This window comes from Geotrypetes seraphini, chromosome 4 (assembly GCF_902459505.1).
Source record: "Geotrypetes seraphini chromosome 4, aGeoSer1.1, whole genome shotgun sequence".
Taxonomy (NCBI): Eukaryota; Metazoa; Chordata; class Amphibia; order Gymnophiona; family Dermophiidae; genus Geotrypetes; species Geotrypetes seraphini.
Genome location: NC_047087.1, coordinates 107133818 through 107151066, shown reverse-complemented (window position 1 = coordinate 107151066; position 17249 = coordinate 107133818). Strand labels below are relative to the sequence as shown.

Below are 17249 nucleotides of genomic sequence, written 5' to 3'. Positions count from 1 at the left end.
CATTGGGGAAGAGCGAACAAGAAAAAGACCTGGGAGTACTGATAGATAGAACCCTGAAGCCATCGGCTCAATGTGCAGCGGTGGCAAAGAAAGTTAACAGGATATTAGGCATGATAAAGAAAGGAATCACGAATAGATCAAGGGAGGTCATAATGCTACACCTGGAATACTGTGTCCAACACTGGTCTCCAAACCTGAAGAAAGATATAACACTACTGGAGAGGGTGCAGAGGAGAGCGACGAAGCTAGTAAAAGGTATGGAGAACTTGAGCTACAAAGATTGCCTCAGAAAACTGGAACTATTCACCCTTGAGAAGAGAAGACTGAGAGGGGATCTGATAGAGACTTTTAAATTGCTAAAAGGGATCAACATAATGGAGCAAGCTCACTCACCAGCAGGGGGAAAGGATGGTGAGCAAGAAACAGCGTTATTCACATTGGCAAATGTAACCCAGTCTCGGACCAGAGGTCATGGCCTGAAGCTGAGAGGGGACATGGCCAGGACAAACGTCAGAAAGTTCTGCTTAACACAGCGAGTAGTGAACGCCTGGAACTCTCTCCCGAAAGAGCTGGTGGAGGAAACCACCATTCTAGGATTTAAGGGAAAACTGGACGCACATCTTCTTGCAGAAGACATTGAGGGATACGAGTGACCATTGTATTCGCCAGGGTGTGCCTGGCTGAGCCTCCGCGTGTGCGGATCGCCGGACTAGATGGATCCCAGGTCTGATCCGGTGCAGGCATTTCTTATGTTCTTACCCGATGGAGCAATGTCCCCCGATGCAGATACTTTCAACATGGAAGGCTGTGATGTCTTTTTGGTGTCCATACCGGTGCCAACAACTTTTCATGTTGGAGCTTTCAACTCTTAATGCTACGTTTTTGTAGGGTAGAACACCGTGCACAGTATTCAACGTGGTGTTCCAGGCCAAAGCACTGTAAAGCAGCAACTATGTGGGTCAGTGATGGAAATCTGCCGTTGGCACCTGCAACACTTTTAAACCGGCCAGGACATCAACGGAAAAACTCTCTAAGCCAAATTGAATTCAATGGCTGAGGAAAAAAGAAGAGGCTTCAACAGGCAAAGCCCACAAAGTGAAAACAGTGAGGAAAAAATGTCCCCGGCTGATTTTTTGAAACTGAAAAAGTAAAAGAAATAAAACAAAGAAGGAAAAAAAAAAAAAGATGTGTGAACGAGAAGGCAAAGGCAAAAATTTAACAACATTCAAAACACATGACTTCTTAGCTCCATGGAAAACTAAGAACTGAGGGGCTGCAAGCAGCATCGGGCGGGAAGGCACTCGCACATGCGCAGTGTGGGCAGTTTGCTAACTTTCTCAAGTTCTTAAAGTGGCGATGCACTTTTAAAACTGTCCATACCAGGGCTCCATGAATGACATCACCCCACATGTGAGAATATGTTAACTGCTTGTCCTGGGATAATTTGCTATACCGCTATGACTGACAGGAAGGGCTAAGCAGTTTACAGACTAAAACCAAAAAGAAAAGAATTCCATTGGTTGATAGGAAAGAAGAATCAGCCTTATAGAGAAAACTACCATGCTCATAAGGAAGGTGGGGGACGCCAGGCGATAATCCATACACATACACACACATGCTCATAAGGACGGGGGGGGAAGGGGGGGGGGGGACGCCAGGCAATAATCCAAGACCAAGATTAAGGAGAAATCGCATGCTCAAAAGTCAAGTCTTTAAGAGGGTTTTAAAATTTCAAATCTGGGACTCAATGAGACAATATGTAAGAAATGTGAGAAAACTCTGGACACTGTGGATGATCTGCCCTAATGCAACCTGGATGAGAAAGTTAAAGAGCACGCTCTCATGTGGACCATAAGATAAGACTTTAGATCTTGCATTCTCTCAACTTACCTTTGGATAGCAACTTCCTGAATTTTTGTGTGGCGGCAAGTTGCTGCTCTGGACTGTTAGAGAAAATCATCTCAATCATGTCAGAAGTGATGACACCACTCTGTAAGAAATGAAAGGGGTGAAAAACAAAAACAAACAAACAAAAAAAGAACATGCATTAAAATTTACATGTTACAGTTTAACACAGGGGTAGGGAACTCCAGTCCTCGAGAGCCGTATTCCAGTCGGGTTTTTAGGATTTCCCCAATGAATATGCATTGAAAGCAGTGCATGCAAATAGATCTCATGCATATTCATTGGGGAAATCCTGAAAACCCGACTGGAATACGGCTCTTGAGGACCGGAGTTCTCTACCCCTGGTTTAACAAGTTTCGTAGCACCTGAAAACTAGGCTATTCACAAAAATGTAATGCTCTCTTTCCCCCTATACTCAACCTCCAACCCCATTATGCTGTTCCTTCCTATATTAAGCTCTTGTAAACCATGCCGAGCTCTATAATTATGGAGAGGATACTGTATATAAACATAAGGTTTAGTTTAGTTTAGATACGTACTATGTACCTGCCGGATATGAACCTTTTCAGTTTTGAACTTTCATCACCTTTATAAGTTTTACCATACAGTTATTATACATTACGCAAATTTTAGGGGGGGGGACTAGAACTAACTCCCAAACTGTCCAAAAATATTTTCTAACCCCCCCTCCCAAATCGCTGCGACAGGCTGTCAGTCCTTTACTCAGTAAAGGAAGCTGAAAACAATTTATAAGGAGATCCTCTGCCTCAATAAGCCTTACAAACTGGGCTGCTGGTCTTCTGACTGCCCCTTAGCCCGATACCAATGGCTGGTGACCTCCACCACCCATGGAACATGCGTTTTGGCAGAGGAACACAAATCGACTCTGATCCCAGGTATGCCTCCATTGAGCTACACAGCCTGTACTTAAACCCACTAGCAGATGAATCTGGGGTGAGCCAGCTCCCAAGGAAACGGTCCCTGAGCCCCTGATCTGAAGGTGCAGCCTGTCCAGATGGTGCACTGCAAGGCAGTCAACTCCCTGGAAACAGATTTTATCCACAAAGTCTGATCTCCCGCAAACAGAGCTGATACTGCAGGGAAACTGCAACACAAAGACAAAAAGCATAAAAATAACAAGTAAAAGAAAAATTAAATACAAGTAAAAAAGACTAGCTCCTACTCTCTTGCTTGTAGGAAAGCAACTGGTGACCAGAGGGCAATCTTAAGATATGAGAGAAGGGTCAGAAAAATTATGTAAAATGAAACTTCCTACAAGCAGTCTCGCAACATGGGATGCATAACACACTTATCCAAGAATAAAGCAGGATTGTGCAAGAAGCAGTTGTTTATGAAGTCTAGGAATTTTACTTCCCAAGCACTCCCTGATTTTACATTTATTGTTTATTTAAAGCTTCTATACAGCTACTAAAGAGAGAGTGAATTGGAGAACAAAATTAAAAGAGTACAAAAAACTTATAACAATTAAACTCACTAACTTTTACACACAAAAAAATTGGTTCTCCAAACACCGACATCAAAAATCTTTTCAAAATTGTCAACAATCTTTACGACATTCAGACCTTAAACCGTCCTACCTTAGACTCCCCACCATCGGCCAATGCTCTGGCTGAGTTTTTCAACAACAAAATCTCCAACCTGAGATCCACCCTGTCGGTCGTTACAATCAACCATCTGAACTACCCAGTTGCTCAACTCAAAGACGAACCTAGGGCAGACATGATCTGGAACAATTTTACCATCCCTACCTGGCAACAATTCTGCACTGTATCTTACTGCAAATTAGACTGTTGCCCACCAAATGTTATGAAAGTTGCCCCGGTCACCTTCAAAGCCAAGTTACACACTTGGCTTTCTTCTCTTCTACTGTCGGGTACTTTTCCTGAGGTCCTAGGCCAGATCCTGATCACACCGATTGTAAAAAATCCCAAAGAATCTATCAAGCTGACATCAAATTACAGACCCATCGCGAGCATTCCTTTCTTTGTAAAGCTGATGGAAGGTCTGGTCAACCAGGGTTTAGTAACCTATCTGGATAAATTCAGCATACTAAATGATAACCAGTCAGGTTTTCATTCCGGGTATAGCGCTGAAACTGTTATTGCCTTACTGTTAGATTCCCTCCATAGCTTATTTAGCCAGGGCACAAGTGCACTAGTCTGGCAATTTAATTTAAGTAATGCCTTCGACTTAGTTGACCATGCTATTCTTATGGACTGTTTGGAGTCAATTGATCTCTCTGGTAATGTGTTAAAATGGTTCCAGGGTTTCTTGAGTAAATGATCATACCAAAGTTTACAGTGACAATACTCATTCCTTCATCTGGGTAAACTTGTGTGGAGTCTCGCAGGGCTTCCCCCTATCCCCCTGGCCGCACTAGGGAATCTATTGCAAAGTTTAAAAATCTAATTTTACATCTACGCCGACATTACCATAGTCTTTCCCCTAACAAACCTAACTCCCGAGATGAAGAAACACCTGGCATCTATCTTAAAGCAAATCGAAATATGGATGGCTGAATTCAAATTCAAACTCAATTCAGAAAAAAACAAATTCTTCCTGGTGAGTCCGAACGACAAAATCAAAGATTCATCAATTTCCTTGAATAGTCAAATCCTTCCTATTATAGATTCCATAAAAATTCTGGGAGTGACTCTGGACTGCTACCTTACCCTTGAAGCTCACACTGACTCACTGGTTAGAAAAAGCTTCTCAAAATTATGGAAACTAAGAACCATCAGAAAGTACTTCGATGCAATCTCATTCCGCTTACTGGTCCAATCCTCCATTCTGAGCTTACTCGACTACTGTAACATCATTTATTTGGGATCTTTAAAAAAAAACATTCAAAGACTCTGAATCATCCAAAACTCGGCAATCCGACTGATTTTTGGGTTAAAAAAATGGGAACACATAACTTCCTACCACCAAAAACTCTACTGGCTGCCCCTTGAAGCAAGAGTGCTGTTCAAATTTGCCTGTCTGTTTCAAATCCATTCTTGGTTTGGCCCCCATGTACTTGGTTCCCCATTTTAACTTAAGATTGTTCATGAGAACCACACGCAGAGTACATCTGTTTAACCATCCAACACTAAAGACCTGCCGTTACAAAAGATACCTGAACAGAACACTTGCTTTCCAAGCAGGTCAACTGAACGATTGGCTGGGTAATATTATCACACACTCCTCATCTTACCTAAGTTTCAGAAAATTAGTAAAAACAAACTTGTTTAACCGATTTGTAACCTAAGATCTCTTAAGCCTTCTCTCTTTCAACACTAACCAAATTGTTTCCCAAGATCTCTTATGCCTTACCTGCATCTTGCTCACCTGTATTTTGATGACTTTACATTGTACCTGACGTCAGAGAAAGGGCGGGACCACCGGAAGAGGAAGCAGCGTAGACGCAGGGCTAAGAGAAGGGGCAGGACTGCCGGCAGAGGAAGCAGCAGGACGATGGTAGGAAACTTCTACATGATGGGGGGGTGGGGAGGCTGTGGGGGTGCAAGTGGTCCTTCGGGGTGGGGGTGCGTGTTCAAGCGCGAGCGGTCCTTCGGGGTGCGGGTGCGAGCGGTCCTGCGGGGGGGGGGGGGGTGAATCGGACGTCGGGGGGGGGGGGGCATCAGGCTTTCAGGGTGGGGACGGGACTTCAAGGGGGAGAGGAGAGTCGGGGCGGGCTAAAGGAGAGTGGGCTGGCCAGAGGAGAGTAGGGGTGGGCTAAAGGAGAGTCGGGCTGGCCAGAGGAGTCAGGGCGGGCGAAAGGAGAGTCGGGGCGGCATGCGCGGTATATAGGTGTGCGCGGTATATAAAAATTTATTTACATAAATTACAGTTCCCCGCGCGCTATACCCATGTGCGCGTTTTACAAGGGTGCGCGGTATATGAGTGAAAATACGGTAGATTGTTTCTGAGATGTCCAATATTGCAAAAGGTGAAATGGGGAAATATAAATAAAGTAGTGCAAAAAAGCTCCACTTAAAAGATGTCCAATATACATATATGTGTACAAATCATTTATCTTAATCTTTCCTTAATCTTTATCCAGTCAATGTTGGTTTAACTGAAATCACCAATCCAAAAACACATATTCTATTCATGACCCAAGGAGTCCTCATTAGCTATGTCTCCCCAACAGCCAGATATCACTATTTGTAAGTTGACCTCACCTCAGTTACCGAGTCAGTGGTCAGACAAGTGTCATGTCAGTGTTAGCTCATCAACAGTTCACTGTTGGTGCCTGCAGTTCGGTCTGCGGAGCTCAAAGCACACAAGCCACTGATGACCGACATCCAAAGCTGCAAGTGGATTGATTGGGCATGGACATGGACATCTGCACATTGATAATAGAATCATCAATGGGACCAAGTACATCACAATATTGTAAAAGTGCATGGTGCCATCAGCTCAGTAGCTATTTCCAGGCAACTTCCTGTTCCAAGATAATGCATCTTGCCATCGCTCCAAATAGGTTATCAACTGGAAGCGCCAGAATATCAAGTCAATAGGCCTGCTCAATCTCTGAATCTAAATCCAATCGAGAACTTGCGGCACAATATGGCCTGGGAGATGTACTTCGCTGGATAACACTTGGCTATTACTCGTTTTAAGCAGAAAAACGATTAACATTAAACTAACAAACTCAGAAATTTAAGGCCAAGCTTGAATAAAGAGAGATTAGGATCTTATCTTGATAATATCTTTTTAGTAGATAGGGTTGGTATTAGTGCTGCCCGATTCACGATTCGAATCGATTCATCGTTTCAAATCAGGTGAATCGATTCGAATCAATTCAATTTTTTAAAAAATCGGCCTCCCGATTCAATGGCCGACCCTTCCCCCATGCCTTCCTAAAGTAGGAGCTGCAGCGCTGCCTCTTGCTGGCCATCCGCTGCTACTCCTGCTTGAGTGGGGGGAGGGTCGGTCAGAAAGGCCTCCCCCAGCTTGCCTGCTCTTGCCTTCTCGCTCTTACCTCTTTAGGCTAATAAGGCAGCTTGCAGGCTCACTGGTGTTATAGCAATCCCTGCAGCTGCCCTTGGTCCTCAGCGGCACGTTCTTTCTGCCGCAATCCTGCCCCTGCTCTGATGTCAGGGGCAGGATCACGGCAGAGAGAACGTGCCGCTGAGGACCAAGGGCAGCTGCAGGGATTGCTATAACAAAGGGCAGAGCGTTATAGCGGGAGAGAATCCTTTCTACTGGGCCCAAGCCCTGGAAAGCTACCCCTGGAGGCAGGTTCAGGCCCGGAGGATGAGCTGCTCGTCTCCCAGTACCGCCGACACTCTGGCCGGGAGCTGGAGGCCGCAGGAGCTGGCACTGGAGAGCGCCGCAGACATGCAGATGAAGGGCGGGAGCTCCTCCGGGAACCCGCCGCCGCCACGGACCGAGGAGGAGGAACTGCAGCGTAGGCGGGGAGCAGTCAGCCCCGAAGACGTGCTGAGACTGCAGAGAGTCACCACCGGCTAGTACTGGGCTCTATAGCTGTGCCGCTGCCTTATTACGGGAGCCTGGGCCTTAGGATGGGGTTAACTAGCTGCCTTGGGCCTTATAGGTGCGTTATTGCCTTACTGTCTCCACAGCCTCCTGGATGAGGTGGTGGAGACAGAGACTGTATGAATTCAAAAGGGCCTGGGATAGGCACGTGGGATCTCTCGAAGAGAGAAAGAGATAATGGTTACTGTGGATGGGCAGACTGGATAGGCCATTTGGCCATTATCTGCCATCGTGTTTCTAAGACTTCTGAGGAAATTTAAAAAAAGTTATGGGATAGGAGGTAATGTTCTATTATGGATTAAGATCTGTTTAAAAGATACGTAGCAAACAGAGTAGGATTAAATGGTCAGTTAGGGCGCTGGTCTTTGACTGGAGGGCCTCCGCGTGAGCGGATTGCTGGGCATGATGGACCATTGGTCTGACCCAGCAGCGGTAATTCTTATCTTATCTTACTAGCGAGCATGCAGACTGCCCTATTAGCGTTAAGGAGGTAAGAGCGGGGAAGGTGCAGGCTGCGGGGGGAGCAGGTGTTCGTTCGCGGCGCAGCGGGGAGAAGGAGAAAATGTGCCTTCGCGGCAGGGGGGAATAGGCCTTCCAGGAGGGAGCAGGCCTTCGTGGGGAGAACAGGTCTTCATGGTGGGGAGCAGGCCTTCAGGGCAGGGAGGCAGGCCTGTGCAGAGGGAGGAGGAGGAAGGAATAAGAGAGGGGAGGGGAAATGCCAGACCTGGGGTGAAGTGAAAGGAAGAGAGAAACCAAACCAAAAAGAGGGGAAGGAAAGCAGAGGAGAGGTATTGGACTAATGGGGAGATAGGGAGAGAGAAATGCAAGATCACAAGGGGAAGGGTACAAGAGGGACAGATACTGCTCCAAAGTAGGTGGGCAGGGTGCAGGATGGCAGGAGCGATAGTAGGAGAAAGCCTGTATCTGGGGAAAGGGATACAAGAGGTAAGGAAGAGAGAAAGAAGCTGGATATGGGGAGAGAAAAGATGCTGGGCATAGAGGGAGCACAGGAACAGGGACAGTACTGGAGAGGAGAATAGTGACAGGGACACAGAAGAGAGATGTTGGATGAAAGGGTAGTTGAGAAAAAGAGAGATGGTGGATCTGTGGATGGTGGGGGTCCATCGCTGCAGCTGCGGGGGGATGGAAATGAAAAAAAAGGAAAGATGCCAGACCTCTGGGGGAGGAAAGGGAAACATAAGGGGAGGACAGAGATGGAAGATGGATGGTTAGCATGGAGAAAGAAGAAAGAAAGAGAGCCTGATCAGAAGACAACCATTTGAAAAATGACCAGACAACAAAAAGGTAGGAAAAATAATTTTATTTTCTGTTTTGTGATTACAATACGTCAGATATGAAATGTGTATTCTTCCAGAGCTGGTGTTGGACCGCAAACATGAGCTGGGATTTAATAGAGAGAGGAAAAGTATTTTTTGTTTGTTTATTTTGTTTACACCACAGTGCCAGCATGGTTAGGAGAAGGCAAAGGGAGTGAAGAGGTTATAAAATAAACCCACCAGGAAGTTTAAAAAAAAACAACACCCAATTGGGCAGGAAAATCGAATCGAAAAATTGATTCAATAGGCTGAATCGAATTGAATTGTAATTTTTTTTCCTGAATCGGGCAGCACTAGTTGGTATGCTGAACTAAGGGTCCGCTCCCACGAGTCCATTGCAGGAGATACTGATCACTATTTTCAGTACCTCCACCTCCTCCCTGCTGCCCCCAGTGCATTTCAAAGCCAGCAACAGCCCTACAGAAGAGAACAGAAGGAGAACTGGGAGACCCTCCAACAAGAATTTTATCTGATCATAAACATGCCATGGAGAGGAAAGGAACAAATAATCTTTCTTAGCAAAAAGCCATAACAAACAGAAACTCTGGGGGAAGCCCCTGTGAACTTCAATTTAAACCCAGAAATGCCAAATGCTGGCTGTCTTCAACCTGTTGCCAAGCCCAGGCATTTGACATAAAGGAAAGCAAATTCCTATTTACAATTCCTATTTATATTTTTCAAAAATTAAAAAAAAAAAAAAAAAAACCACCACCTAAGGTGAGGATTGTAAAACAGCCAAGTTTAAGCTAACATGAAAAAATAAAACAGGAAAACACTGAATCAAAGTTCAGTACAAATCTTAGGAAAAAAATAAGGTTAGCAAGGCAGATACCTCACAGTGCAACACTAATTAGAGGCAGGCAGTCACCTGGAGTTAATCATATGTATCTCAGCAGCACAAGTCAGACAGCAGCTCCAAGGAGAAACAACCCAACCCAAGCCACACTGGACTCATGACAGAGATAAAGATTGGGGGATATAGCAATACAGGTACCTCTCTGAGCCTGAAGTTATTTACCCTGAGCTAAAGTATTAGGAAGAACCAGGGTTACCAGATGTAGAAATGGAAAATGAACGTGAACTTATGCATTGTAATGGGAATGATATGGAGCCTATTCCTATGGAGATCTAAGCACATTGTGACTGGCAAGGGTGTTTGACTAAATTACTGTGGCCACTTAAAGTGTTTAAACAGTGAAATGCAGTAGTCAAGTTTCACTACAGCATAAAAGGAAATGTATACAGCAAATGTATCTTATCTCAAATGTAACTTCGCTGTAATAATAACTTATCTGTTAACCGTATAGAACTTCCATGGTAATGCGGTATACAAGAATAAAGTTATTATTATTATTATTTAAACCCAACTTGAAAAGAAGGACTACATGCTATTGAAGCTGCTGTGATTTGAAGAGAAGCTCGGAAAGTAAAAATCTTGAGGGCTGGCTGGCAGTGTCTGAAAATAAGTCTTTTCCTCTTTCTGTTTAGGAGCAACTCATAAGAACCTATCTAGATGTCTGATAAAAGGACTGTGTTTAATGAAGAGATGTTACCTGGAGTTCCAGCTGAGTAATTCTGAAGTAGTAAAATATAAGGATTGTGGATCGTCACCTGAAGGGTTCTTGGGTGGGTTCTGTACATCAGGATAATTCTGGGAGGCAGAACCCCACTTCTTTGAGCGGTGTGCCAAGAGCACAAAGGCAAATATTAATAGCATATAACACTTCAGGTAGCTATTTCATTAATATCAGTTCAGTAGAAATAGGAACTTCTTCCGTATTTCAGCTAGCAACCTGTTCAGTCAATTATTAGGCCCTCAGCGTCAACACTCAGAACTCAAGCATATCACTGTTCTGAGCTTTACGTGGCAAATCGTCACTGGGTCTAATTTTTAGATATTTAAATGCTTATAACTTTTTATAATTTTCTATGTAATTCAGCTTCATTTTACTTAGCTTTAATGTAGTTGTCTCTAGTAGAGATGTTTTTTAATCAAGCAGGGTGACATAGCCGACATGTTTCGCGGGAAACCGCTTTATCAAGGCACCACCCCTAAAAGAGATTAAGAAGTATATAATGACTCCTGCAGAAATCTATCAATCAGAATATATACCAGATTTGCTTAAAATAACCTTCTCTCTCACCTTTAACACTATCGACCTCCTCGAATGCTTTACAGAGGAGCCGACAGCGTCCTCCTTTTTAATACAACGTACCGGCTCTGAAGCCACGCCCACTTGATGATGTGAGAGCCTGACGACAGAGAACGGCCGTTTACAGTACAAACCAACTTTTTTGGATCCCTCTCACTGATACATGAACTAGATCAAGGATGTCCCCTCCAGTTTCAAATTTAACCCGTGTGGGATAACTGTGTTTAGCGCATAGATCCAGCGTTGTTCCTTATAATTCAAGCATTCATCTACGTTTAACCTTCCCGCCCTCCCAGCATTTAACTGATCTATAACTCTCCATTTAAGTTGACTCACTTCATGACCCAAGGTAACACAATGTTCTACCATAGGAGCTTGCATGGTTTTTGTTTTTATCCGTGATTTATGTTCATTAAGACGAATATGAACAGGTCTTGAAGTACGACCCACATAGACTAGATTACATGGGCATATCACTATGTATACAACCCCTGCCGTCTGGCAATTAGTGTTCGCTGAAGCTGTTATAGTACGCTGCGTTTGGGGGACTATCCAAATCTCTCCCTCAATGGTGTTAACACACCATTGGCAATGGCCACATTTTTCATGTTTGCCCATGTTTCTAGGTTTCTTTAAGCCTGTCTTTTGGGCTATTAAAACCTGACTTATAGTTTTTGCTTTTTTAAAAGAGAACATCGGAACCTCTGTAAAAACCTCATGAAGTTGGAGAATATGCCAGAATTTTTTAATTTGGATAATCAGTTCCTTAGCTGCTTCAGAATATGGCAACACACATATTAATTTCTCTAATTTCTCCCTTTCTATCTTTTCTTCTAATAAAAGATCTCTATTTGCATATTTTGCCCTTAAAAAGGCTCTATGGATTGACTTCTCCAGATAACCTCTTGTCCTAAACCTGTTTTTTAGCTCATCAGCAGCTTCTTTAAATGTTTTCATTTCTGATGAAACCCTTCTCACTCTCAGAAACTGACTCACTGGGAGATTAAACTTTAAATGATAAGGATGATAACTTAGAAAATGTAAAAAAGTATTCCTTGCCACAGGTTTCCTATATAATCTAGTATCAATTTTTAAATCTTTTTTGCTAATTATCATATCCAAGAATTCAATCGTGGTTCTATTGTAGGTAAGAGTAAATTGAAGATGGGAGTCCCTGGTGTTAATCCATCTTGTAAAATCTATAAGCTGTTGTTCTGTCCCCGACCACAGAAAGAAAACATCATCTTTTCCACAGGATGATGTATTGAAAGAAACTTGAAGGATAAATTTCTACTTCTTCAAAAGCAGCTACATAGAGGGTAGCTACTGAAGGGGCCATCGTGGCTCCCATCACCACCTCCTGAATCTGTTGATAATATACCCCCTCAAACTCAAAATAATTATTTTCAATGACCCATTTTGTTAGCTGTAGTAAAAAGTCATTGCTAATCCTCAGATCTCCCGTTCTCTGTGCTAAAATATTTTTTACTACTATTTGTGCTTTATCTTGAGGTATCTTATCTTGTATACATAGTGATATGCCCATGTAATCTAGTCTATGTGGGTCGTACTTCAAGACCTGTTCATATTCGTCTTAATGAACATAAATCACGGATAAAAACAAAAACCATGCAAGCTCCTATGGTAGAACATTGTGTTACCTTGGGTCATGAAGTGAGTCAACTTAAATGGAGAGTTATAGATCAGTTAAATGCTGGGAGGGCGGGAAGGTTAAACGTAGATGAATGCTTGAATTATAAGGAACAACGCTGGATCTATGCGCTAAACACAGTTATCCCACACGGGTTAAATTTGAAACTGGAGGGGACATCCTTGATCTAGTTCATGTATCAGTGAGAGGGATCCAAAAAAGTTGGTTTGTACTGTAAACGGCCGTTCTCTGTCGTCAGGCTCTCACGTCATCAAGTGGGCGTGGCCTCAGAGCCGGTACGTTGTATTAAAAAGGAGGACGCTGTCGGCTCCTCTGTAAAGCATTCGAGGAGGTCGATAGTGTTAAAGGTGAGAGAGAAGGTTATTTTAAGCAAATCTGGTATATATTCTGATTGATAGATATTCCAGTCTTTTCTGCAGGAGTCATTATATACTTCTTAATCTCTTTTAGGGGTGGTGCCTTGATAAAGCGGTTTCCCGCAAAACATGTCGGCTATGTCACCCTGCTTGATTAAAAAACATCTCTACTAGAGACAACTACATTAAAGCTAAGTAAAATGAAGCTGAATTACATAGAAAATTATAGAAAGTTATAAGCATTTAAATATCTAAAGCTCTTGTAAAAAGTGAAAAATTAGACCCAGTGACGATTTGCCACGTAAAGCTCAGAACAGTGATATGCTTGAGTTCTGAGTGGTGACGCTGAGGGCCTAATAATTGACTGAACAGGTTGCTAGCTGAAATACGGAAGAAGTTCCTATTTCTACTGAACTGATATTAAGAGCACAAAGGCAACATTTTCAGGTTTTATTTGTGGGCAATGAAAGGAGTGGTGAAAGTTTGGAAAAATGTTAATACTTATGACTTGCATTCTGGCGCCATTTCAACTTTTTGAGCTGACCCAGTCTATTTCTGAAGAATCTCCTGTGGGCTCTGAAAGGACCTCTGGGATGAGGGCCAGAGGAGAAAATGTGGGAACGGCGGGAGCCATGAAAGGACCCAAGGGCTTGCCCTTTAGAGGTCCTAGATCTGCTGTCTGGGAGTGACTTTGGGTGGTGATCCTGGACACCAGCCATGATGTCATCCAACCCCTGGCCAAACAGCATATTGACACTGAAAGGAAGCCTACTGAGCATGGCTTTGGAGGTAGAATCTCTAGTCGAATATCTGATACACAGGATCTTGCAAGCAAACACAGAATAAGCTGAGACTTTGCTCACTACCCAAAGCAGATCATACAAAGCATCAACCACATAGTCCACTCCCATATAGCTGGAAAAGGGGGGATCTGAATGTATACCACTTGGGTCATGCAACTTAGAATGGCATGTCAAAGAGGGAATTGAATCTACTGGAGAGAACATACCACAACAGATGGATAAGTTAGAGTCTCTATGGGTCAAACCTCCGGGAACAAATGGACCAAAAACGAGGATAGGTATCTACTACCGACCCCCAGGGCAATCTGAAGAAATTAATGGAGAAATGACGGATGAAATTAAACGCAACTGTAAGGGAGGCAGCGCAGTTATCATGGGTGACTTCAACTATCCGGGGATAGAATGGAACCTAGGCACCTCCGGCTGTGCTAGAGAGACCAAGTTTCTGGAAACTAGACGATTGCTTCCTGGAGTAACTTGTCAAGGATATCACAAGAGGAAATGCAATTCTGGACTTAATTCTAAATGGGCTGTGAGGTTCCATCTTTGGTAGAAATGATAGAGGCGACCCCCTATAGAAAAAAGAGATGAGGTAGAACAAGTAAGGTTATGCTCTCTGTGTGAGTTGGTTAAAAAGACTGAGAAAGCTTAGGTGCAGCAGGAGTCTGAGGTTTATGCTGCTGCCACTGCTGCTGTTGAGGCTGCTGTTTCTTAAGAGGTGGTCTTAAAACAGGTGCTGTGTTCTGAGGGAAACGCCTTTGGAAAGATGGAGGAGGTATATAACCCTTAACTGTGATCTGATGAGGGAGGCAAATAACTTCTCATGATCAGACAAGCGCTTTGTAATTGCCTCAATAGAGTCATCAAACTCATTGCCTTGGCATGGGATGTTGGCCAGTCGATTTTGTAGATTCGGGTCCATATCTATGGTGAAGAGCCAAGCGAGACGGCGCATTGCCACTGAGAAAGCAGTGGCCCTGGAGAACATCTCAAAAGCATCATTTGCAGCCTGGACCATATGTATGTGACATTGTCCCAGAGTGGAATGCATATGCTGGAACTCTGTCAGGCGATGCTCTGGAAGGTACTTGAAAAAAGTGGGCATAGCATTAACCCAATATTAGAGATAAGATGTAAAGACAAAGTTGTAGATTAAAATTCTATTTGTCATCATAGAATTTTGATACAGGCATCGGCCAAACTTATCCATAGCCCTTCCCTCTCGGCCTGGTGTGACTGTGGCATAGACCTTGGCCGGATTGGTTGTTTTCAAGGAAGACCCAACAAGAAAAGATTGATGGGATAGTTGAGACTTTTCAAATCCCGTACAGTGAACCATTTGATATCGAGATTCCAGTTTCGTTGGCACAGCAGGAACAGATTATGGTGCAGCAAGATTTCTTTTGGAAGTTTGAGTGAGAATGCCATTCATGGGTAATTTTAATGAATCTGTAGGAGGATGAGGTATACCCAGTTCTTCCAAATACTCCTTAGAGTATGTTGAATCAGACTGCAAAGTAATTTAAGATCTTTACTCATTTGGTATAAAAATTGAGTAAAGGACACTGAAGCATAAGAAGGGAGATCCCGTTGAGTCGAAGGCAACCGGGAACCCCTCGAAGTAGAAACATAGAAACATAGAAATTGACGGCAGATAAGGGCCATGGCCCATCCAGTCTGCCCACCCTATTGACCCTCCCCTGCCTTTACTTTGCGAATAGATTCCACGTGTCGATCCCATTTGGCCTTAAAATCAGGCACGCTGCTGGCCTCAATCACCTGAAGTGGAAGACTATTCCAGCGATCAACCACCCTTTCGGTGAAAAAGAATTTCCTGGTGTTACCACGCAGTTTCCCGCCTCTGATTTTTCACGGATGTCCTCTTGTTGCCGTGGGACCCTTGAAAAAGAAGATATCCTCCTCTGCATTGATGCGGCCCGTGAGATACTTGAACGTCTCGATCATGTCTCCCCTCTCTCTGCGCTCCTCGAGCGAGTATAGCTGTAATTTATCTAACCGTTCTTCGTACGGGAGATCCTTCAGTCCCGAGACCATCCGGGTGGCCATTCTCTGGACCGACTCCAGCCTCAGCACATCCTTACGGTAATGCGGCCTCCAGAATTGTACACAGTATTCCAGGTGGGGTCTCACCATGGATCTATACAGAGGCATAATGACTTCAGGCTTACGGCTGACGAAGCCCCTGCGTATGCAACCTATGATTTGTCTTGCCTTGGAAGAAGCTTGCTCCACTTGATTGGCAGCCTTCATGTCCTCACTGACGATCACCCCTAAGTCCCGTTCTGCTACCGTTCTTGTTAGGATCTCGCCATTAAGGGTATAAGTCCTGCATGGATTTTGGGTACCCAGGTGCATAACTTTGCATTTTTTGGCATTGAAGCTGAGCTGCTATGTCTTAGACCAGGTCTCTAGTAAGAGTAGATCGTGCATCATGTTGTCGGGCATTGAATTTTTTCCTATTGTACTTTTGCCTACTACATTGCTTAGTTTGGCATCATCGGCAAATAATGTTATCTTACCTCTGAGCCCTTCTGCCAAGTTCCTTATAAAGATATTGAATAGTATCGGGCCTAAGACAGAGCCCTGGGGCACCCCACTGATCACCTCCGCCATTGCAGAGGGGGTGCCGTTCACCATCACCCTTTGAACCCTGCCTCCAAGCCAGTTCCCAACCCACTTCGTCAATGTGTCGCCCAATCCTATGGAACTCATCTTGCTTAGCAACCTGCTATGAGGTACGCTATCGAATGCCTTGCTAAAGTCCAGGTATACGATGTCCAGGGACTCTCCAACATCTAACTTCCCCGTCACCCAGTCAAAGAAGCTGATCAGGTTGGATTGGCAGGATCTCCCCTTAGTAAATCCATGTTGACGGGGATCCCGTAGGTTCTCTTCATTCAGGATTGTATCTAATTGGTGTTTGATAAGAGTTTCCATTAGTTTGCTCACTATTGATGTGAGACTCACTGGTCTGTAGTTTGCCGCTTCTGTCTTGGAGCCTTTCTTGTGGAGTGGAATAACGTTAGCCTTCTTCCAGTCCAACGGGACGCTACCTGAACTAAGGGAAAGGTTGAAGAGTGCTGACAGCGGCTCCGCCAAGACATCACTTAACTCCCTGAGCACCCTGGGGTGCAGATTGTCCGGTCCCATTGCCTTGTAAACCTTGAGCTTTGACAGCTCCATATAGACACTGTTGGGCGTGAATTTGAAATCGCGAAATGGGTCTATTGAGTCAGCCCTTGTCTGTAGCTGAGGTCCATGCCCCGGCGCTTCTCGGGTGAAGACAGAGCAGAAGTATTCATTTAACAGTTGGGCTTTTTCTGAGTCCTCATGGCAGAGAAAGAGGGTAAAGCCTCTGTGGAATATTGATGCCTGAGATCTGAATCCATAGGCAAAAAAGAACCAGCTGGTGATGAAAAAACAAAAGAGAAGGAATCAACTGATGAAAATGGTTCTGCCATAGATTTCCTCGAGAAGGAAGGTGGCTGTCTCAA

The 17249-nt window shown here is 44.1% G+C and overlaps 1 protein-coding gene across 2 annotated transcripts in view; it reads right to left on the bottom strand.

Moving 5' to 3' along the window:
* Positions 1-17249, bottom strand: part of KPNA1 (karyopherin subunit alpha 1) — a 307265-nt gene that overhangs the window by 239553 nt on the left and 50463 nt on the right. For both annotated transcript variants that reach the window (XR_004539338.1, XM_033943492.1), the window contains exon 4: positions 1891-1990. Coding sequence is in view for 1 of the 2 variants with exons in the window: in XM_033943492.1 (XP_033799383.1) it covers positions 1891-1990 (100 nt within the window). In the remaining variant the exon portion in view is untranslated. The remainder of the gene's footprint in view (positions 1-1890; positions 1991-17249) is intronic.